This window comes from Equus quagga, chromosome 8 (genome assembly GCF_021613505.1).
Source record: "Equus quagga isolate Etosha38 chromosome 8, UCLA_HA_Equagga_1.0, whole genome shotgun sequence".
Lineage (NCBI taxonomy): Eukaryota > Metazoa > Chordata > Mammalia > Perissodactyla > Equidae > Equus > Equus quagga.
In genome coordinates this window covers 116,440,804-116,464,545 of record NC_060274.1, presented here as the reverse complement: position 1 = coordinate 116,464,545, position 23,742 = coordinate 116,440,804, and the positions used below count along the sequence as shown (strand labels likewise).

Here is a 23,742-nt window from a genome sequence, read left to right as displayed (position 1 = left end):
AAGAAAAGATGTTCAACATCACTAATCATGAGGGAAATGCAAATCAAAACTACAAGGAGATATCACCTTTCACCATTCAGAATTACCAAAACAAAAAACACCAAATGATGGAGAGGATGTGGACAAAAGGGAACCCACACACACTGGCAGTGGGAATGCAAACTGGTACAGACACTGTGGAAAACAGTATGGAGATTTCTCAAAACGTTAAAAATAGAAATACTGTATGACCCAACTATTCCACTTCTGGGTATTTATCCAAAGAACTTGAAATCAACAATTCAAAGAGACTTATACACCCCTATGTTTACTGCAGTATTATTCACAATAGCCAAGACACGGAAGCAACCCAAGTGCCCATCAACTGGTGACTGGATAAAGAAGATGTGGTGCGTATATATATACAATGGAACACTCTTCAACCATAAAAAAGACAAAATCGTCCCATTTGCAACAACATGGATGTAACTTGAGGATATTATGTTAAGTAAAATAAGCCGAACAGAGAAAGACAAACACCATACAATTTCACTCATATGTGGAAGATAAACAAATACAGGGACAAAGAGAACAAATTAGTAGTTACGGGGGGGGGGGGGGGGTTGTGGTTTGGACATAAGGAATAAAGGGGTGCATATATATGGTGACTGACAAATAATAATGTACTACTAAAATTTCACAACATTATAAACTATTATGATCTCAATAAAATAAAACTTAGCTAATGAGTTGTCTGACAAACAAAAACAACTTCAAAGAACCAAAATCTTCATGTATTAGTTGTACTATTTTTCTGTTATCTCAAAGTCATTATTATCTTTATCATTAAATCTTTCCTTCTGCATTCTTTTGGTTTATTTTCTTGTTTTTCTACTTTTTTGATGTTCATTTATTTTCATTTTCACTGATATAAGCATTTGATGCTAAGAATTTTTATGCTAATTTTTTATGATAATTGCTTTGGCTATGACACTATAGTCAAACTACAACACTACTGGGAAACTATAGTCCATGAACCATATCCACCCTGCCACTTGTTTTTGTAAATAAAGTTTTATTGAAACACAGCCACACGAACTTATTTATACTGTCTATGACTTCTTTCAGCCACAACAGAAGAGTTTAAAAGTTGCAAGACACCACAGTCCACAAACTCTAAAATATTTACTATCCATCCCTCTATAAAAAAAACTTGACTGACCCCTGCTATAACCTATTGATTCTGATGTGTCATGTAGAGAAACTTCGCAATTTTGTTTGTATTTTCACTTTAAGCCAACAGTTGTTTGGCAGCATGTCTGTTAGTTTCCAGGTGGAAGGATCTTTTTGAATGTTTTTACTGATTTTAGTAAAAAAATGTATCATTTTGAAGGGAAATTTTAGGAAGTTCTCTTTATATGTCAATAAATAATCATTTTTCATCAATGTTCCAGGCGCATTTACAAAGAAGGTGTATTCTCTCATATGCAATATATAAGCATGAGATCCACCTTTTGGTTGTGTTATTTAGTTCTTCAAGCCATATAAATTTTTGATATTTGAAAAAGGCAATGCAGTTGAGAAAAAGTAATCTTTCCAACAGCAGTGGTGGAAAAATTAAATATCCATACATAAAATGAACCTGGGTCCATCCCTCGTACCACATTTTTGCCAGAAACTAAGAAGTGCTCAAAAATCACTAGGGACATGTGAAAGGACAAGATGTCAACTTGAAGGTGTTCTACTGCTCAAATTCGAACAATCTGATTATTAAAATAATGGAAGGAATGGATTATAACATAGTAAATAAAAAATTTATAAGACCCAAATCATGAATAAATGGAAAAGAAAAGTGTCATCCATACAGTAGACTGTCAACTAATAAGCACAGAATGATAGGAAAAAATCACCATTTTGCAACATCACAATAGTAACTGCTGAAGGCAAGAATCATCAGTATATGCCAGTCTACGGCTTTTGGGAACAGAAGACTCACACAGACCCCAAAGTATCTCCCAGGAGATCACTTATTAATTACAAAGGGGAAAAAGATATCTTTAGAGTGGAGAAATGTGGCAGTTCACCACCTTAACCAAGTGATCACAGCCAACACTAACAATAATGGGACAGAATGAGATCACGGTTTCCTAACATAAAGCACTGAAAAGGACACACCACTTTCGCCAAAAATGATGCACTAGTCTGAATACAGTAAGGAGAAAAACCACTCATTAAGTTTTAAAGAAGGAAGTTTAACATAATTAACTACATCAAGAAAGTGAGTTAACAAGGACTGGCTAGTAAGAAGTAGAGAGAACTCTAAAGAATATAGGTATAACAACATATATGATATGATATATAATAGCCACTACCTCTAAGGCTGAGACCAAGTCCCCAAGAATTTTCCCTCCAGGGGTGATATCAGACCTTGCTGGAGAAGGCACAGCCATGGCTCACATTTGGTTTTTGCACCAGTGGGATTTGCTGGAAATTCACCCTCTGGAACTTGTCCACAGATTTATACTATGGGACGTGCTGGCAATCAGTGTCTTAGATCCCTACACCACCACCCCTCCCCCACAAAATAAAACTGCTGTGAAGAACATTATTGGGACAACTGGCAAAATTTAAACATAGATTATGTATTAGATAATAGTGTTACATCAATGTCAAATTTCCTGAACTTGGTAATTATACTGTAGCTACATGAGATTATTTTCACATATGTCAAAACTCATCAACCTGTGCATTTTAAAACTGTGTGGCTTAATGTATGTTAATCTTATCTCAATAAAGCTTGAAAATCTTATTCTTCAGAGACATGATGACATGTTTAGGGCTGAAAGGTCATGATGCCTACAACTTATTCTCATAAGGGTCAGAAAAAACAACAAGTATACTAAAAGTGAGAAATAAAGAAAATATGGCAAAATCTAGTATCCTTAGGAAGGGCTCATAGGAATACTCATTAAGGTTTGTTTTTTGGTTTTTGGTTTTTTGGTGAGGAAGATTGGCCCTGAGCTAACACCTGTGCCAATTTTCCTCTATTTTCTATGTGGTCACCAGCCATGGACTCTGACCTATTTCTCTTGTCTTGTCTGACCTATTTCTCTGGTCTTGCTGAGAACTGCAGGTGTTCTTTTCTCTAACTTCCTTGAGGTTGTTTGTTTCAGCTATGTTCCAGGAAGACATAAACACCAATCACCTTGAACTAGTCCAGATTGCACTGCAAGACTGAAGTGTGCGCAGAATAAACAAACAGCACCCTAGAGTAACCTCTGCTTAATTAAAATAGTAAAAATCACCGCCCGGGGGGAGCAATGGCACACTTTCAGGCACAGAGGAAGCATGGACACCTAATGTGCCTGCACGAGCTTATATGCAACCTCGAAATGTAAAGACAAAACTTCCCTTTTGAATATTCATTCCCTACTTCAAATAAAAGGCACCCAATTCCCCTTGCTTGGGAGCCACGGCTGTGGGAAATAATTCTCCGTAGACTCCTTATTTGCTGCAAATAAATTTTACTTTGTGTGACAACTACTTCTGGCAAAGGCTTTGATTTTAACTCACCAAGAAGTGAACTCACTTCAGTTCTGTAACACTACAGTCCCTTAAGTATAATCACTTCTCTAATACTCTCTGAGATCTGCCTCCTCCAGTTCCCCCTCCCTCCTTTTTCTCTTCTTTACCCCTAAATTCCTACCCTGGCCAATCTGTTTATTTGCAGCAGTTTCTTCTCAGCGTGGGACTCTTTTCTTTCACATATAAAGTAGAGGAAGATGGGCACAGATGTTAGCTCAGGGCCAGGCTTCCTCAGCAAAAAGAGGAGGACTGGCAGTAGTTAGCTCAGGGCTAATCTTCCTCCAAAAACAAAAAAGAAAGAAAGGAAATAAACAAGAAATCCTCCTTAACTCCCATATTTTTTTCTCCCCAGATATTACCTTATCCCTCTCCTTTCCTTCAGAAGTAAACTCTTCTACAGAGTTGTCTAAACTTTCCATCTACATCTCTTTACCTCCCACCCATTATTCAACCCACCCCAATATGGTTTCCCCTTCTACCTCTCCGCCAAAATATGCTTTTGCACAGCTGTCATGTTAGTAACCCTAAAAATGTTTTTGGCCTTTCTTACTTGACCTTGCAGGAGCATGACACTATGAAACACTGCTTCTTTTGTTAATACTTTGTTTCCTTGGCTTCCATGACATTACAATTTCCTGTTTTTCTCCTATCTCTTCTTCTCGGTCTCCTCTGTAGGCTCATCCTTGTCTAGTAGCCATTACATATCAGAATTCCTGAAGGCTTGTCCTAGGTGATCTCCTCACTCTACTCTCCAGAGTAGAAGGGAAGGGAGCACAGGGAAGAGAACAAGGAGACCAAAAATGAATGGTCAGAGAAGTGGGAGAAGTTAATATATCAAAAGATGGGTGGGAAAGCTCAGCTGAGAAATTAGTGAAAACAAGTTGAGACACAGGACAAGCAAGTCAAGTCTAGAAGACTGATGAGGACAGGAAGAAACATAAATCAACATGCACCAGTACAAAGAGTCTAACACTAGGAATCTCATGTGTTATAGGCTCTCTTGCTGGTTATGCTTAATGCTGAATATAGAGAGTCAAGAGATCCCAAGGAGACTGTTCATCCCTAATCAAAGTAAAATAAAGATCTTCTGGTAGTTATGATTATTAATTACTATAAAAAACATTTTTTTAAATGTATTATATACCATGACACGAGTACCTATGGACTATTTTTATTAGAGGAAACCAAAACAAAGTTCTATGAGGAGTAGAATAGTTTTACAACTTCAAAGAAGAGGATTTGAAGAACATTTTGAAAGACTAGATAAACACTAGTGGAAACAGTGAGGCTATTCAGCTGACAGAGTTATAGTCATGTATTGTTTTAAACACAAATATCTGAAAACGCACCCTATATATATTTATTATGTACATATACTACAATTCTAGTGTATCTTGTACATAATAAATCACATAAACATAAGACATTTGTAAAGAATGAAATCAGGATGAAATAAATATTTTTAAATGTCTTGCAAATCACACTAGCTTCATACTATTATCATCTAATGGTCCAAGATGTAACACACACTTAAGGCATAGTCGATCATTAACATAAAGAATGTCAATCAATTTTAGAGTCTTCTTGTTAATTTTAACTTTTAGGACCACTTTTTGTTAGATCTGGTTAATCACTGCTGTTAGCCTCACAATAAGACTGATAAAGAACCTATTAAGTATCAGTTCTGCCACTCTAATGCTGTTATGCTTGCAAATTAGTATCTTCGTCATAGCTGAAAATGAGACTTTAAAGATTCAAATAATTTAAGGCTGGTGGAAAATCACACTTCCATCAACTCCATACATCTGATAAAAAGAAACACAAAACAGGTCAGCACCGGTTATAGCTTTCTATAGAATACAGATCTCCATGCCAGCTAATCCAACACTGATCACATATTCAGGTGCCAATAATGACAAGTATCTATTCCTGTACACAACACTGAAGAAGTTATCAAATATGAGCAGCCCTGATTTCTCTGAGCTCAATCTTCTGTATTTTCCTAAACTGGGGAAGAGCGAAGCCATCAGCACCAAACTTTGACTACAGATTTAAATGGAACTAACTCTCCACTGTTAAGTGGAATTGGGGATCACTTTTATTGGCTATTGCACATGTGTCCTACATCCTGCAACTTAGGGACTTTCCAGACTGCTGAAACTGAGGGGCTTTTGTGAGTGGCCTCCTTATGGGACTTCCCTAAAAACTGAGATTAGAGGGTTTTATTCCAGGGTCCTGGTAATGGCCTACCACGACCTTCAATCTTTTGACAACCATTTTAGTTAAAAATAGACGTTAAAATCCATAAACCTACTCATGCTAGCACACGTAAATTGTGTTACCATTTGGGGGGAGGGGGATGACACACAATAGTGTCTGTAGTATAGAAATCCCATTAGCTCCAGGGCAGTTTGTATACAGTTTGATAGGCTGTATAATACAAAGGACTGTAACTTAAAAAAGCAAATGGGGACTAGTATGCATTTCACTTCCTAAGACATGTATCCCTTGGCGCCACATACCCAAGGGGGTGCTTATTTCTAGCTCACACAAAGCTACCTATTGGACTTGCAGCAGCCCTGACTTCTTGCTCAGGATACTTTGTATACTATATGTGAAATGTAGTCATTTGATACACTTATTCATGTGACCACGACAATCTGCCTATCAAGTACTTCCGAGTTTAATTTTTATGCAAAAAAATTCTAACATTTCCCCTCACCTCAATGGATTATATTTTATCCCATAATGTGGGACATGCCCATTTTGGAGACTACTGGTCTATGTGTACTTGAAAATGCAGGAGTAAAACCTGAGAAAAGGGCCAAGATTACAGGAATAAATGAGAGATTTGTGCATCCAGGTGAAAGTTTAACTTGATGAGGTCTCTAACAAAAATTAAAGACAGAAATCTAAAGATCTAAGAACCAAAGTTTGCAAATTACCCACATGAACATATAAAAAAGGTGCAATACAATTTAAAAATGGTCTTCTGCCATCAACTTTCCACCAGGACAGAGTTACTAGTACTAAGACAAGCTTGCCTGACATGAACAGCTATATGAAAAGAGAAGAATATATGAGGCAATGGTTTTCGGGCATTGAACAATAGGCAACGCAAAACCGTGATCCCTCAAAAAAAGGGAAAGTCAGGAGGTAAGCCCCTAAAATGTCTTGATTCTCTGTCTAGGGACTATTTCCTGATGGCAGTGTAGGGAGCTAGAGCCTAAGCAGAACACAGCTACTGAGCCAGAGGAGAATTTGGGGCTGTGAAACAGAAGCACTAGAGAGAAGGGAGCTGCACAGAGGAAGGATGCCGGTATTCTACGTAAGTTTTCTCCAAGTCCTCAGCTGAAGGCTATTACACACGTGCAGGGCAAGACTTCGAGAAGCTTACAAGAGAGCAGCTGCAAAGATACTAGAGGCCCAGCAGGAACAAAGAGAAAACAAATAAAAACATGGTCGTCTTAAACTCGACCATACTAATAATTACTTAAATGCAAAAAATTAAACAAAAGCAAAAATTTACAACTTGGAGAAAAAAGCACTTTCTACAAGAGATACACTTTAAATAAAGGATAAACGTAAAAGGATGAAAAAATACACCATTGAAACACAAAGATAAGAAAACTGGTATAGCTATATTAATGCAAGACAATAGAGACTTCATGAAAAAGTAGTATGAGAGATAAAGAGACATTTCGTAGGGCTAAAAGGGGCAGGCAATTCACCAGGAAGACAAAGCTTCAAAACATCTAGTAAAAACTAACCAGATTAAAGGAATAAAGAGATAAATCAACAATCATGATTGAAGAATTTACAGACCACCACACCCAACAAATACAGAATTTAAATTATTTTCAAATACACTTGGAACATCCATCTAGAAGGACAATATACTAGGACATAAAATGTCTCAATAAACTTCAAAAAACTTAAATCTTACAGAGTACTTTTTTTTTTTTACTACAGTGGAATATGCTATCTAGAAAATCCCCCATATATCTATAAATTAACACACTTCTAAGCAACCCATCGGTCATAGAAGAAATCATAAGAGAAATTTTAAAAAATTTTAATAGAATTGTTAACAAAAACACAACACGAAATTTGTTTGAGGTGGCTAACACATGCTTAGAGAGAAAATTATACCTTTAAAGGAGACAAACAAAATTAAAGCCAAAAGTTAGTTGATAAGCTCTTAGTAATAGTACCCAAGAAAAAGAGTAAACATGAATTACAAATAGAAACAAAAAAGGGACGTAATTCAGCTCCTGAAACATTAAAAGGATGGGGAATACTGTGAACAAATTTATGCCAATAAACGTACCAATTAGATGAAACAGACAATTTTCTTCAAACAATTTACCAAATGGATTCGAGAAGAAACAGAAAATCTGAACAGCCCTCTAAGACATTGAATTCCTAACTAAAAATCTTCCCATATAGAAAACTCCAAGCCCAGATGGATTCATTGGTGAATTCTGTCAAATATTTAAGGAAAAGTTAATATTAATTTTACAAAAACCTTTTCAGAAAATAGAGGTGGAGGGAACACCTTACACCACATCGAGGCCAGTATTATCTTGGTACCAAAATCAGATAAAGATATAAGAAAACTGTATCATCAATATTCCTTACAAACATAAAAGAAAAAAATCCTTAAAATATTAGCAAATCAAACCCAAAAATATACAAGGATAACACATCATCACCAAGCGGAGTATATCCCAAGAATGCAAGACTGGTTTAACATCTGAAAATCAATGCAATTTACCACATTAACAGAAAAAAAAGAAAAAAACCCACATAATTATTTTAATAGATACAGAAAATGTATTTGACCAAATTCATCATCCATTCATGATTAAAGAAAACCCTTAGCACACTAGGAATAGAAGGGAACTTCTTAATTTTGAAAATGGGTGTTTATAAAAAACTAACAAAGCTTACATATTAATGGTGAAAAACTGAATGTTATGCTCCTAAGATCAGGAATAAGGCAAGGACATCGTCTCTCATTTAACACAGAAATTAAACTTGTAGTCAATATTGTACTGGCGATCCTAGCCAGGGCAGTAAGGGAAGAAAATGACATAAATTATGAAGAATGGAAAGAAAGTAGTTAAACTATCTACCTATAGGCAACATGATAGTCTACGTAGAAAATCCTAAGGAATCTACAAAAAAATGCTAGATTTCATAATTGAATTTAGGAAGATAATGGGATACAAGCAATAGCCAAAAGTCAATTGTATTTCAACATACTAGCAACAAATAATTAGAAATGAAATTTTTTAAAACATCACTTACAATATCATTAAACATTATCATAAAACATTTTAGAATAAACTTCACAAAAATTATGCAAGACCACTACAATAAAAGAGTGCTGAGAGAAACTAAAGATCTAAATAAACGGGAGAGGCCAGCCCAGTGGCACAGTGGTTAAGTTTGCACGTACTGCTTCCATGGCCCGGGGTTTGCCAGTTCGGATCCCAGGTGTGTACCACTTATCAAGCCACGCTGTGGCAGGTGTCACACATATAAAATAGAGTAAGATGGGCATGGATGTTAGCTCAGGGCCAATCTTCCTCAGCAAAAAGAGGAAGATTGATGGCAGATGTTAGCTCAGGCTAATCTTCCTTAAAATAAATAAGTAAGTAAATAAATAAATAAGTGGGACATAAAACATGTTCATGGTTAAGAGGAGTCAATTTTATTAAGATCATTCTCCTCAAACTGGTATCTAGATTCAATACAATTCCAATCAAAATCATAGACGACTTTTATGTATAAATTGACAGGCTGATTCCAAAATTTATGAAGAAATGCAAATAACTTCAAAGAGCCAAATAATTTTGAAAAAGAACAAAACTATCCAATTTCAACATCTGCTTAAAAAGCTACAGTAATAAAAAAAATTACTAGTACTGAATGGATAGATCAATAGAACAGGATTGAGAGTATAGAAATAGAACGATACATATATGTCCAACTGACTTTTTACAAAAATGCCAAACTAATATAATGGGGAAAGTATTCTTTTTAATAAATGATGCTTTAACATATGGTTAAAAACATGAACCTCAACCCTTCCCTCACACAAAAATTACCCAAAATGGATTATAGATCTAAACATAAAAGCTAGAACTATAAAACCACTAAAAAGACAGAAGAAAATCTTAGTAAACTTGAGGTAGGCACAGAATTGTTAGAACACAAAAATCACTAACCATAAAAGAAAAAAATTGATGTCGACAATCAAAATTAAAAACTTCAGCTCTTCAAAAAACACTACTAAGAAAACGAACAGGCAAGCTATAAGAGTGGGAGAAAATACTTGCAATATATGTATCTAACAAAGGACCAGAATATAGAATACATATAAAGACTTTTTACTTTTCAATAATAAAACAAACTATCTAATTTTAAAGATTTTATTTTTCCTCTTTTCTCCCCAAAGCCCTTGGGTACATAGTTGTATATTTTTAGTTGTGGGTCCTTCTAGTTGTGGCATGTGGGATGCCGCCTCAGCGTGGCCTGATGAGTGGTGCCATGTCTGCGCCCAGGATTCAAACTGGCAAAACCCTGGGCTGCCGAAGCAGAGCGCGCAGACTTAACCACTTGGCCATGGGGCCGGCCCCCAAACTATCTAATTTTAAAAATCTGCAAAAGACTTAAACTGAAATTTTAGCAAAAAAGATACAAAAATGGCCAATACACACCAGAAAAACGCTCATCAATATTCATCAGGGAAATGAAAACTAAAACCATCAGATACTACTTCACGCATACTAGAATGGCTAAAATTAAAGACTAACAATACCCAAATTGGTGAGGATGTGAACCAAGTGTAACTCTCATACATTGCTGGAGGGAATGCAAAACAGTACAACCAGGAAAACATACACTTCTGATGCAAACAAGAAATTCCAATTCTAAGTATTTACCCAAGGAAATGAAAACATATCCACATAAAGACTTGTCTACAAATATTTACAACAGTTTTATTCATAATAGCCCCAAACTGAAAATAACAGTAATTTCCATCAACAGGTGAGTATTGTATATAGAAATGTGTATAAAAGTGATACAGACAATATATGGATCAATCTCAAATACTATTAATTCTTTGTCATTATATCTTGTACTCATAAGATGTTTGTACTTTTCACCAAGGAACAAAAGAAATCAGCTCCCAGAATTGACAGTAACATATTTTATAGACAGTTAGCAAAGAAGTCTAAGAAAACTGATGAATTCCTATATTTTACTCTTCCTGGACAAATAATGTGACCCCTTTCTAAAGCATGCTCTCAGTGTTCTTTAAAAAGAGTTTGCTACTCTGGCTGAACAGTACATAAACACCACAAAATATTGCACAACATGGCAACACTTCTCCAAGATCAGTTTGTCTCTTGAGTTCATGTACCTAAAATGTACCTTAAAAGAAAATCTGTTTTCCAATATATTCCCTCTTCCCTGGATACAACTGCATACTAAGAAAACAACAGTCAGGACTGAGGTAGTCATCCAACTTTGGCTTTGGTCACTCACTCTCACCTCTTCCAACTGACAGCCTCAGAAAAAGACAGTTTAGACCAATGTTCTTAATGGGGGCTTGGTAGTCAGTATAATTGTGTCTGAGCATTTATAAATTATAACACTCTTTTGTTGTTACAAACTAACTTTATTTCTTTTTTAAGACAATTAAAGCATTATGTTGATTTCCGCAAAAAATATGTGTTAAGAAGGATTTATTTTCTATAAATGTCATTTAGGATAACAAAGGGAGCATTAAAAAGTATTTAATAGAAAGGGAAACTAGGTCTGATAGTACTGAGAACTACTCTACACCTTGAATTTTGGTCTTAACTTTCTAAAGAATCCTCTTATGATCATCTGTACTTTGGAATATAATACCGCTCGAGCTAAAGAAACACTAGGGATTAATATTAAACACTAGAATTCTAAAACTATAGCAACATGGGCTCTCTGGGGCGAGGGGCCTAGAAATCTAAATTTTTAATAAGTATACCAGATGATCCCAGTAGAGCTAAAATTTGAAAACCCCTAGCTAAATCGAAAAGGAAAGAGTTTAACTGCAACATGATATGTGGCCTCAACAAAACTTGTTTTGTGTGGCCTACCGAATGGGCCCATTTATGTGTGTGCATGTATATATACGTATTTTTTTTAATTCTTGTAAATACTAGACATTTTACAGAAAAAAAAAAAAAAGATCCATCAACACTTGCCCTGCACTCTCACATGACAATCTGCTGGAGCTGAGCAGAGTTTGCTCCCCTTCCCTTCACTCCCCATCATTCCCTACTTTTTCAGCGAGGCTCACAGTTCATGTCAATTACCTGCTTAGCTCCTGTAGGTACTGCGGTTTGACCCATGACGACCATACCCAGAAGTTCATTAGGAGAACGAAGAACAGAGATGATCAAATGAAATCTCTTGAAACCTCTTTTAGTTCTGAAACGTACTGTCTAAACTTGTGCTTCAGCTAGTATTAAAATAAGTTAGCAAATAGAGAGCAAGGGAAAAAATCTCCAAGACAACAAGACTCAGGATAGTATTTTTAATTTATTGAAGATAACTCTTTTTTTTAGAGGTGTATGTGAAAGTATCATTTGTTAAAGCATTTTTCTTTCTTAGTACAAAAACAAAAACATTATCTTGCAATTTAAATGCTTTCCTTGAACTCTTACAATACAAACACAAAGATAAAAGATATTTGGAGACTGGAATTACGTAGGACATTTTGAGAATCTGGAATCACAAACTTGTCTCAAAACTGAAGATCAGAACTCTTATTACAGGACCAGCCCTGTGGTGCAGGGGTTAAGTTCACATGCTCCACTTGGGTAGCCTGGGGTTCGTGGGATCAGGTGCCAGGTGCAGACCTACACACCGCTTATCAAGCCATGCTGTGGCAGGCGTCCCACATATAAAGTAGAGGAAGATGGGCACGGATGTTAGCTCAGGACTAATCTTCCTCAACAACAAAAAAAAGAACTCTTATAACCCACGTTCTTATTTATTCAGATCTAAATGTCATCGCCAGGCACACAATAAATCTTAATCCTAGAATTACACAAAACTCAGATCCTCATTGGCTACTGGCCTGTTTAATCACTTTATTTATTTTTTATTTATTTATTTTTTACTGAGGAAGGTTTGTCCTGAGCTAACATCTGTTGCTGATCTTCTTTTAGCATGTGAGCCGCCCCTACAGCATGGCTGCTGACAAAAGAGTGGTGTAGGTCCTCGCCTGGGAACCAAACCAGGGCTGGTGAAGTGGAGTGCGCTGAACTTAACCACGAGGCAACCGGGGCTGGCCCATGTTTAACCATTCTAAATATGAATAAAAGAAACTTTAAAATATGTCTAAAAATTAAGAACTAAGATTTAAGTTTCACCTGTACTACCTTTCTAACAGGGGGACCCCATCAGAGCAAACTAGTGTGAAAAATCTGAGATTTTACCTTACTTGCAAGCTAACAAAGCAGCTTACCATGGATGCTGGTACAAGACACGAGACTCAGGGGTCAGAAACAAAGGGCGGCTTATTGCTCACTCACAGTAAAAACGTAAGCCAAAGCACCAAGAGTTTTGCACTGGTTACAAGGGCCCCGGTCCCCACTGAGCAAGGTAAAGAGGGCCAGTTGACACCCTCACAGGCAATGGGTTGTGTTACACCAGAGGAAACCTAAGCTTGGAGAACCCTTTCTTTTTTATACCGGACCATAAGCATGCCTGCTCTTTGCTCTGCTGGAAGACACTATCTCTATCTTCCAAGGCTGTCCCTTACACAAACATCCTTTAAAAACAGAAACAAAGGACAGTCAGTACCTCCACTGGCACGACCTGCAGAAACAGAGAGACCCATGCAAAACTGTCTTCCTCAACTAGATATTGTTTCCAACACATAACTAAACGAGTCTAACACTACAATCTACTTAAAACATCAATTTCATACATCCCTTGACCTAGCTCGCTTAATTAGAATTTTATCTCAAATTAAATCAACTAGTCCTTCTAAAAAAGAAGTATATATTGAAAACGAATTATGTTCCCTCTTTCAGTTAGTTTATATTGTTTAAAAGGAGGTGCTCAAATACTCGCAAAATTAAAATGGAAAACCCTCAAGTATTCTACTAGAAACAAATAATTACAGTGCTTACTTTAGCTAACTTTAAATGTTTCAAACCTGTTAACGTTAGCAATGGGAACTACCTGTCAAAAGTCTCATTATACAGTAACAAACACCACAAAGAGAACAGTAAGTTCAACATTTCCAGCTGCTGTCTACAAAATATAAGAAAACCCTGCACCTCAAATCACTTTGTTCTATTTCTCTTTACCCTTTACCGTCTCAAAATCTTTGAAAGAGAAAGACAACAAAACATCGCCTCTTAGCTCCTTTGTCCCCAGCAGAGGGGAGAGAAGAAAACTGAGGACTCGTTAAGGTAAAGAACCCAAAACATTTAAGAGAGAAAATAGCCGGCATCCGATCTGTAATCAATCATCAAAGAAAGTCACCATCACTTCATCTCCATCCCTCCCTTCCCCCTTCCGGCTCGAATAACGCGGGTCTACACGAGATGATGAGGATCATATGGACCCGGACAAAGCTTTGGGGAGGCAGAGGGTAGCAGTTAACCAGATGCAGTCGCCGAAGAGCCCGAGATACAGACGACGGCGGACTCGGACAGAGGTTCTCCAAAGTGCGGCTCGCGGGGTCCCCAGCGCCGGAGGAGAACGCCAGGCGCGGGAGCGGCCGCAGCGCCCCGGCTCCCCAGCGCCCGGGGAAGTTGCTGGCGGGGCGCGCGGCACGCCGCAGAGCGCGCGGGCCCTCCATGTCACCGCCGCCGACACAGACCCTCCTCCCCGCCTCCCCCCCCCGCCGGGCACCCCGGGCGGCGGCGACATGACAGCGGGTCGCGCCGCAGCGGGGCGCCCGCCTCCCCGCGCCCGCCCCTCACCTTGGGTGGCGAACGGCGAGGAGCCGCTGCCCGGCGAGCCGGGCGCGGGCACGGGCGGCGGGGTCTCGGCCGAGCCCAGCAAAGGCGCGGAGAGCATGAGGTAGCGCTGGGGCGCGGGCAGGCAGCGCTGGCAGAAGGAGTGCAGGCAGGGCAGCAGCTTGGGCGTCCGGCTCTGGATGTTCTGGTGGCACACGGCGCAAGTGTCCAACAGGTTGAGCCGGGCCGCCTCGCCTCCGCGCTCCGAGTCGGGGCCCTGCCGACTCTCGGCCTCGTTCTCCCCACTCGGCGCCGCCGAGGGCCCCCCGGCGGCCGCCGCCGAAGCCGCCGCGGCCGCCGTCGCCGCCTTCTCCACAGCCACCTCCATTGTCCTGCCCCCGCCGCCGCCGCCGCCGCCGCCGCGGAAGGGGGAGCGCGGTCTCCGCCCGCCGCCGCCCCCGACGACCTCCTCCTCCTCCTCCTCCTCCTCCTCACAGGCCGCTCGGGTGACCCGCGGGAGAGGGAGGGAGAGAGGGAGGGCCGGGCCGAGGAAGCCTCCTCAGGCCCCGGGGATCCGCCTCCCGGGTGGCGCGGCCGGAAGAAGGGGATCTGTCAGCGGGGACCGTTCCTCGCCCCGCGAAGGCTGCGCCCCGTCCGCCTCGCCAACCGCCGCGGCGCTCGTCGAATCCGCCCAGCCCGCCTCACCTCCCCGCCTTTCTCTCGAACCCCCCCGGCTCACCTCAGGCCCCCCCTCCCCGCCCGCCCTCTCCCAGCAACGGAGGCGAAGGCGAGGAGCGCACCACCCAATAGGCGCCGCGCCTGGCCAGGGGGCGGGGCCTGCCGAAGCCCGCGAGGCTCCGACGGCGGCTGCGGGAGGCTGGGAGGCTGGGAGGCTGGGAGGAGGGAGGGCGCCTGCCCAGCCCCGCCCCCCGAGCGCCTAGAACCGCGTCCTCTGATTGGGCTTTTGTGTGTATTTAGCTCCTCGGTGAAGATTAAGGGTTCGCTTGTTAACTACCGACCGCCGAGTTTGCTCCGCCTGCGTGAGCTCCTCCTCGAGGGCGGAGCTCCACCGTGCTGCTCTCCGCCGTTAATTAAACAACTGCTTTGAAAACTGGTTTTATTCCTGGAGACGGGGGTCTTGAGGAGGAGTAAATACGGTGCGTGGGTCAGAGGAGGACGAAGTGGAGATAGTGAAGAGGAAACACGGAAAGAATTTTAAAAATAGGAGAATGTTGTGTAAAACAGATTGTGAAGGCAGCATGGATTTTGCCACCTGAGTGTACTCATGACTGTGATGAATGATGGAGCAAGAATGGGGGGGGGGGGGTTCTTTTGCAAGTCGGGAATTTTTAAAGGATTTCGCCAATGAAAAAGGTGAAATTAATTTTTAAAGGCAGTGATTTGCTTTTCAAATGAATAAAAATAGTTCATTTTCCAAGGAATTGTATGTTTAGATATATTTATAATTATATATAAATATATCTTTTTATATTTAAAGATTGTTTGCAAATGTCTCTTGCATAAATATGGCATCATTACAAGAAATAAAAATAAATCTCAACACCGAAGTTCGAATAATTCGTAACTTCAATATTCTTTTTCATCCCCCCCCCACACACACACACTTATATTGGAAGTAACACACATATTCACTCAAAAAATGCCCAAGCTTTTGAGGAGCTTGAAGTATAGAAACGGGGTGGGGAAAACAAAGCTTGCATACACACGCGACTGTAAAAACAACTGCATGGAAGTGCCATTTTTAAGTACAAATGAAGTGGTGCTGGACATTTGAGGAGAGCGGGATGGGGTCAGGAAAGGCTTTGTTACAACTGAATTCATCCGGGAAGAAAAAACGGCCATGGAGGAAGGCAAACTCTAAACCTCCCAGCCCTCCCTCAAAATCTTACCTTACCCAAATTATTCCTCTCCTACCAGCCTCTTTCCCAAACAGATCCTCAAAATCCAATCTCCATAGGCCTCTAGAGTGAGATTCTCTTTCTTAATGACATTCAAAGGCTATTTATTTTGTATAGTAGCAGTTTCTTAAACCTTAGTTTGCATAAGAATCACCTGGCAAGCTTACTCAAAAACTGGTTCTTGGGTCCATCTCCATATTCAGTTTTAGCAGCACCTCATGATTGTGATCTGGGTGGTCCAGGACCACCCTTGGAGAAACAGAAGCGTATCCCCAATTTCTTAACCTGCCTGCTGTCCCTGGTGATTTCATCCCTATACACCTCTCGGGCTGAAGCTCCCACTATTCTCACACTTGATGCTCCAGCAATTTTAATGCCTTCCTCTTTTGCACTTGTTGTTCCCTTTGTTTTGGAATGCCCTTCACTCAAAATTGTCCCCATAAACCACCCTGGGCAAAGTGGATCACTCCTCCACTAGGAGTAGTCACAGTATCTTTCTAACACTCAACAAGAATGGAGATGCTATTAGTAAAAGGATATGAAGATCTTCATATACTAGGAAAGCAAATTCTGTATTATAAGTTAATGATTCTAATATACTAATAATTCATTACAGAGGTGGTATACAGGATTCAAGCAGACTAAAGAAAAGAACCTTTTATTCCTTCGAATGATGGTAGTGAAGGAAAAATAAGAGGTAATTGAGAAAGCTTGTTTTGAGAGAACGCCATGTAATTTGATACAACCCACTAGTTTAGTTTCTCAAATTATCATGGATAAATAGTTTTAGACAAAATTATCTTCCATATTCTTAGACTTCCTAGTCTCGTGTAATTAAAACAATCATATGCTTTACTTTATTCAGATATATATGGCTTTGGGATTTTTTTTAAGTCCAGAAAATGAATTCATTGTTTTAGGGGTTTTTTTAACCATGTGATTTTCTTACCTAGATATTGTTAGCCTCCAAGTGTGTTGCAAAAATATTTCACAGAGTTCCACGTTACTAATAGATTGTGCTTCCTTAATTACACCTCTGAATCTAGCCCCTTCTTTTGTTCTACAATTCCTGTGGCTCCCCACTGCACCCAAGCTTCTCCACAGTTTCACCCATCTGATATGCCTGCCTGTTGATCACTGCTTTCCCATATCCAATCTAAACATCAGCCTATTTGGATAGCTTACCATTTTCTAAACTACACCACCGCCAACTCTAGCACCTGCTTTGAGAGAGGAGATAAGAATTGTCTATTCTGGAACACTAAGGGAATCTGCAAAGAGAGCAAGAGCATTAGATGCTTACAGGGCTGACCCAGTGGCATAGCGGTTAAGTTCATGCACCCTGCTTCGGCAGCCCAGGATTTTGCAGGTTCGGATCCCAGGTGCAGACCTACACACTGTTCATCAAGCCATGCTCTCGTGGCGTCCCACACACAAAATAGAGGAAGATTGGCACAGACGTTAGCTCAGGGTCAATCTTCCTCACCAAAACAAGAGAGAGAGAGAGAGAGAGAGAGAGAGCATTAGATGCTAGTGAGGATTTCTCATGCCCACCCATCACAAGGTAGTAACAGATGGAAATTCCATAACTCTGGGGAAGTTTAACAAAATCATTTTTGAAGAACTCTCAGAGGTTGTGATAAATATCTAGGCCAGGAGGGTTTGAGACAACCCCTTCACCCAATCTCCTCTAGTTTTAGAGGAACAAAGAAAAGATTCCTCTACCTTCAGCAGTAGCTGAAAGGCTTGGATGACTTGAGCCCTCATTGTTAGGACAAGGAGGATGCAGTGTGTAGGGACCTGAGACTGTCTCAGATTATCTCAGTGGCTTCCACAGAGATGCCAGCAGTCAAGAACCAATGGAGGCAAGGCACATTCTGTGTATGCCACCGTGAACCAAGGATGCCCAAGGACCCAGCATCTCTCCCACATGTGCCATGGCCCTATCACACCCTTGGATCGTCAAATTGGCCCTAGCTAGAAGGGAGAATGAATATTATACTGACTGATTTCAAACCTGAAATGATGACCAAAACCAAAATGGAAACAATCTAATTATATTCTCAGTTCCTTTAGGTTTTAAGTTTTGTGCCATCAGGAAGATAAGAAGTTCAGTCATTTTTTTTTTTAAAAGTTTATAGTCTACATACTACTTGGGAGTGCAGTAAAGGGTTAACTCAATGAGCTTGGGTAACTCAAACCCTGCACATTCCAAAGAAAGAACTGGCCCTTCCCTAACTCCTGGGAGATGACCTAGATCTCTTACCTAATAAGAGTGTTTTCACGTGCTTGAGGCCTTGGGCCACACTCCATCACTTTAACCAGATAGTTTATGCTAATAGTGCAACTTTTGTCTAACACCAGTTTTTCATATACCTGAGGCCTTGAGCCATGCTGTGTCAGTTTGACCTCTGAGGGGCTGGAGACCGAGTAGCTAAGGTCAGTCATACTGATGCTATGTGACTATGCCTATGTGACTGACCCCCAATTAAAATCCTGGATAGGAAGGTTTGGGTGAATTTCCCCAGTTGGCAACATTTTACACGTTTAACAACATGTGTTGCTGGGAGAATTAGTGCTATTTGTGGGACTCCACTGGGAGAGGACTCAACTGGAAGCTTATTCCTGGTTTCTTCTGGACTTTGCCTATGTACCTTTCCATTTTGCTAATTCTAATCTGTATCCTTTTGCTGTAACTGAGTATAAGAAACTGTTTCTGAATCTTGTGGATTGTTTTAGCAAATCATTGAAACTGAGGGTGGTCTTTTCTCTTTTGCATTTTTTAAATGTCTCATGGGGCCGGCCCGGTGGCGCAGCAGTTAAGTGCGCACGTTCCCCTTCTCCACAGCCTGGGGTTTGCCGGTTCGGATCCCGGGTGCGGACACGGCACCGCTTGGCAAAAGCCATGCTGTGGTAGGCGTCCCACGTATAAAGTAGAGAAAGATGGGCATGGATGTTAGCTCAGAGCCAGTCTTACTCAGCAAAAAGAGGAGGATTGGTAGTAGTTAGCTCAGGGCTAATCTTCCTCAAAAAATAAATAAATATCTCATAAATTTCACGGAAGCCAAAAATCTAGAGCTTGCTTCCTCCTGCTTTAGTCCTCTCATGCTGTGCTGCGTTCCAAGTATTTGCCTCAATTATACCTCCTTTCCTCAAATATTTTGCTCTTGTGAGCCATCTGCTGAAGAGGATGGTCCAGGACAGATACCTGCAGGTGATTTTCCTTTTCCCTCACCACCTCCCCTCCCCAATCATTTTTTTCTTCCAGATAAATAATGTTTACAGGGGCTGGCCCCGTGGCCGAGTGGTTAAGTTCGTGTGCTCCGCTGCAGGCGGCCCAGTGTTTCGTTGGTTCGAATCCTGGGCGCGGACATGGCACTGCTCATCAAACCACGCTGAGGCAGCATCCCACATGCCACAACTAGAAGGACCCACAACGAAGAATATACAACTATGTACTGGGGGGCTTTGGGGAGAAAAAGGAAAAAAAAAATGTTTACAGAACATTACATGCAGAGGAAAAGAATTCACATAAGGGCTTGGGAGTAAAATAAGAAGGGGCGTATTTATTCCCTTGTCTGAAGAACAGGAGCAATGAAGTGGGCTGTCACCTGAATATTGACTCATGAAGCTCTGGTCAGCTTACTACGTTTATGGACAGATGGAACGAGTCAACTTAAGGACTGGGAGCAATACCTGTGCAGACTGTTCTGGGAATATCTAGGCACAGAGAGAAGCCCCACATTTTAATATTCTGCCTGCTCTGTGGAGGAAGTTTTATCAGGTTTTATGAGGTTAGGGATTGCAGAGGGGAAAAAAGAAGAAAAAACAATAAAAACTCAACAGATCAAGAGTAACTCAATAAGAAGATAAGAAAAACAAAAGAGAGAACAAGGCAGATAATAAGGGAACAAATGAAGAAAAACAAACGGAATAAAAGAAAAAAGCAACAACAGTTGCAGATAGCCTAACAAGAGAAGAAAAAGAAAAGTGGAGTAAATAGGAGCTAGAAGGAAAATGAGGAGATCCGTGACACTCTTTGAGGAAAGGGCAAATAAGTGAGAGATGAGTAAGTGGACCAAAGTGAGAGTTTGAAAGGACTCTGAAAATGATGACAAGGTTTATTCTTGAGAAATAATTTCTAAAAAAATCTATCCTAGCACAACTCAACACAAAGCACAGCAATAGGAAAAGCACTTGAAACAAGTGGACAGTTAGCCGTTAATGATTAGATAGCTAATAACCATAGTTTTCTTGTGTGTGAGGAAGATTCACCCTGAGCTAACATCCATGCCAGTCTTCCTCTATTTCATACGTGGGATGCTTCCACAGCATGGCTGATGAGTGGAGTAGGGTCCATGCCCAGGATCCAAACCCGCAAACCCCAGGCTGCCGAAGCAGAGCGTGAGGAATTTTAACCACTAGGCCACAGGGCTGGCCCCATAACCATAGTTTTGTTTGCAATTATTAATTGTAGTTTTTAGTGTTCACCTGCACATTGTTAGCTGTGCTGCTTAGGCAATATATTAACCAACTCCCACTAGGTTCCTCATAGGTAACATCCCTGACCCTTGGGTTACCATGGTAATGGATGCCTGAGTTGTTTTTCAGGACCTAAGAGTTGGATTCAGGAGGGTCAAGATCACCAACCCACCAACTGGGCCTGCACAGGTGTCCGATAGGTGAACTCCTGACATCAGCGAGCCGAAAGTTCCATCCTCAGATCATGCTTACACCACCATTTTGTAAATATGCATCCTATGAAAAGCCATAAAGCTTGACCACACTTGCCTCAACACTTACACTACATCAATTACCTCACTTTTCCTTACCTCCAATCATCTATTCCTACACTTCAGACCACCCTGCCCCTTTATCTCATGAATATCTCTAATCTCATTTTTTTTTTAGGAGAAGAATAACTCTGAGCTAACATCTGCCACCAATCCGCCTCTTCCTCCTGAGGAAGACTGGCCCTGAGCTAACATCCATGCCCATCTTCCTCTATTTTATATGTGGGACACCTGCCACAGCATGGCTTGATAAGCAGTGCGTAGGTCCGCACCCGGGACCCAAACCAGTGAACCCCAGGCTGCCAATGCAGAACATGGGAACTTAACCACTGAGCCACCGGGCTGGCCCCAATCCCATTTTTGAGGGACGGCCAATTTGAGATTTGTTTTCCCATGCCTTCGCTTGGCTGCCTTTTGAATAAACCATTTCTCTGCTGCAAACGTGTCATCTTGGTGATTGGCATTTTGTGTGATGTGCAGAACGAACCTGGTTCAGTAACACAATTTCTACTTTTCAAGAAATATTTCACCTGATAGTAGAACTCATTGTACACATTTGTACTTTTGAAAAGTGTCATTCTTTAGAGGGTTTTTTTGACATTTAACTTTACTTATATGAAACCAATTTTCATTTGTTACATAGCTTTTGTTTGCTTTTATGGTGGTGATACACGTCAACCACTACTTTTAGTTATGCCTGCTTTCCTGTTCTATAAATTTGTTCTTAATGTAGCCCAAAGATACCTGTCATTGCCTCCCTAAATCCCATCTGCAGAGTTCATTACTACTGGGGAGCACCTTTTCAGAATCTATCTAAACATACTCTATACATACACACCCACACATAAATAATTTGGCATAATTGATATCACAATATGCATGATTTTAGCAAATTTTTAAACTCAATGCTATGGACTGAATTATGTTCCCCTTCAAATTCACATATTGAAGCCCTAAGCCCGAATGTGACTATATTTAGAAATAGAGTCTTTAGGAGTTAATTAAGGTTAAATGAGGTCATAAGGGTGCAGCCCTAATCTGATAGGATTAGTGTCCTTATAAGAACAGGAAGAGAGGCCAGAGTACATGCATTCTCACTGGCTCACTCTCTCTCTCTCTCTCTCCCAAAGCATGCATCAAGGAAAGGCCATGTGAAAACCCAGCAAGGTGCCCATCTGCAAGCCAGGAAAAGAGCTCTCACCAGAAACTGAATTGGCCAGAACCTTGATCTTGGACTTCCCAGCCTTGTGACCTACAAGAAACAAATTTCTATTGTTTAAACCATCCAGTCTGTGGTATTTTGTTACAGCAACTCATGCAGACTAAGAAACTCAACAATACATGTAGACATCTATAGATTTATAATATCACTTTTAATGATTGCCTATGATTCCGTTATAACAAAATTTTTTTTTAAAAACTCTATTGACAGACATTTACACTTGTTTTGGTTAAGTTATGGGCCAAGCTGGTAAGATAATTTTCATGGCTCAAATAATATCAAGTTTAGTATTTCTCTTTCATGTACCATGTCCTTGGGTGGGTCTGTTCCTCTGCTTCTCAATCATTCAAGGCAACAGATTCCTTCTATCTTGTTATTCTGCCATCCCCTAAAATGTTTATCCTTGTCTACATGGCCGGTTCTGGCCCACAAGCACCATGTTTTCACTTGAGAAAGGAGAGGAACTGGCAGTTGTCATCAAGTAACACAGAAGTTGGGCACTCACTTCCCCTGACATTGTGTTGTTACAGGGCCGCATCCAGCTTCAAGGTAAGCTGGGGAACGTCCTCTCCAGTGGAGTAGTCGTATATCCTTCTAAACTCAGCAGCAGTGCAGATTCTATTAGTAAAAGGATAAGATGAGGTTGGATGGGGCAGATGGGGGCAGAAATTAGTAACCTGACATACCATTGTTTGCAATATTTCATTTATCTCTGTGACCTTAGGTTAAATTCCTAGAAGTGGAATTCTTAGAACAAGGGTTGCACAATTAATATCTGTAAATTTATTGCCACACTGCCCTTCACTCCCACCCATGTTGTACATGAATACCAACTTCCCTATATCTTTACTATTATTCTAGTTAATCTTTGCCAATCTGAATGTCCAAAAAAGGAGCTCCATTGATTTTATTTTCACTTATTTGATTAATGCTGAGACAGAATATATCTTTATATATTTAAGAGCGTTTGCATCTTTTTCATTTGTGATTGCCTGATCATGGGCTTGGCCTGTTTTTCTATTGAGTGCTCATCTTTTTTCTTATTGATTTGAAAGGGATCATTGTTTATCACAAGCTGTAGGTTGCAAAATTTTTTTCCCTATGTGTCATTTGTCTCTTAATCTTATAGATTTTTGTTTCCTGCTAGACAAAATTATTAACTTTTTATGTAGTCAAATTTATCATTTTTTTCTTTATGGTTTTTGATTTTGTGGCATATTCAGAAATACTTTCCATTCAGAGATTATACAAGTATTCATCCATATTGT

The 23,742-nt window shown here is 40.3% G+C and overlaps 1 protein-coding gene across 3 annotated transcripts in view; it reads right to left on the bottom strand.

Moving 5' to 3' along the window:
• The window catches only part of TRIM24 (tripartite motif containing 24), a 100,601-nt gene extending 85,350 nt beyond the window's left edge, over nucleotides 1-15,251 (bottom strand). For 2 of the 3 annotated variants that reach the window (XM_046669332.1, XM_046669333.1), the window contains exon 1: nucleotides 14,565-15,250. In XM_046669332.1, the coding sequence (XP_046525288.1) occupies nucleotides 14,565-14,928 (364 nt within the window). In that variant the 5' untranslated portion in view covers nucleotides 14,929-15,250. Of the gene's footprint in view, nucleotides 1-14,564 lie in introns of all 3 variants that reach the window. The other variant, XM_046669334.1, reaches the window with a different exon arrangement.
• Nucleotides 15,252-23,742: the final 8,491 nt, after the last annotated feature.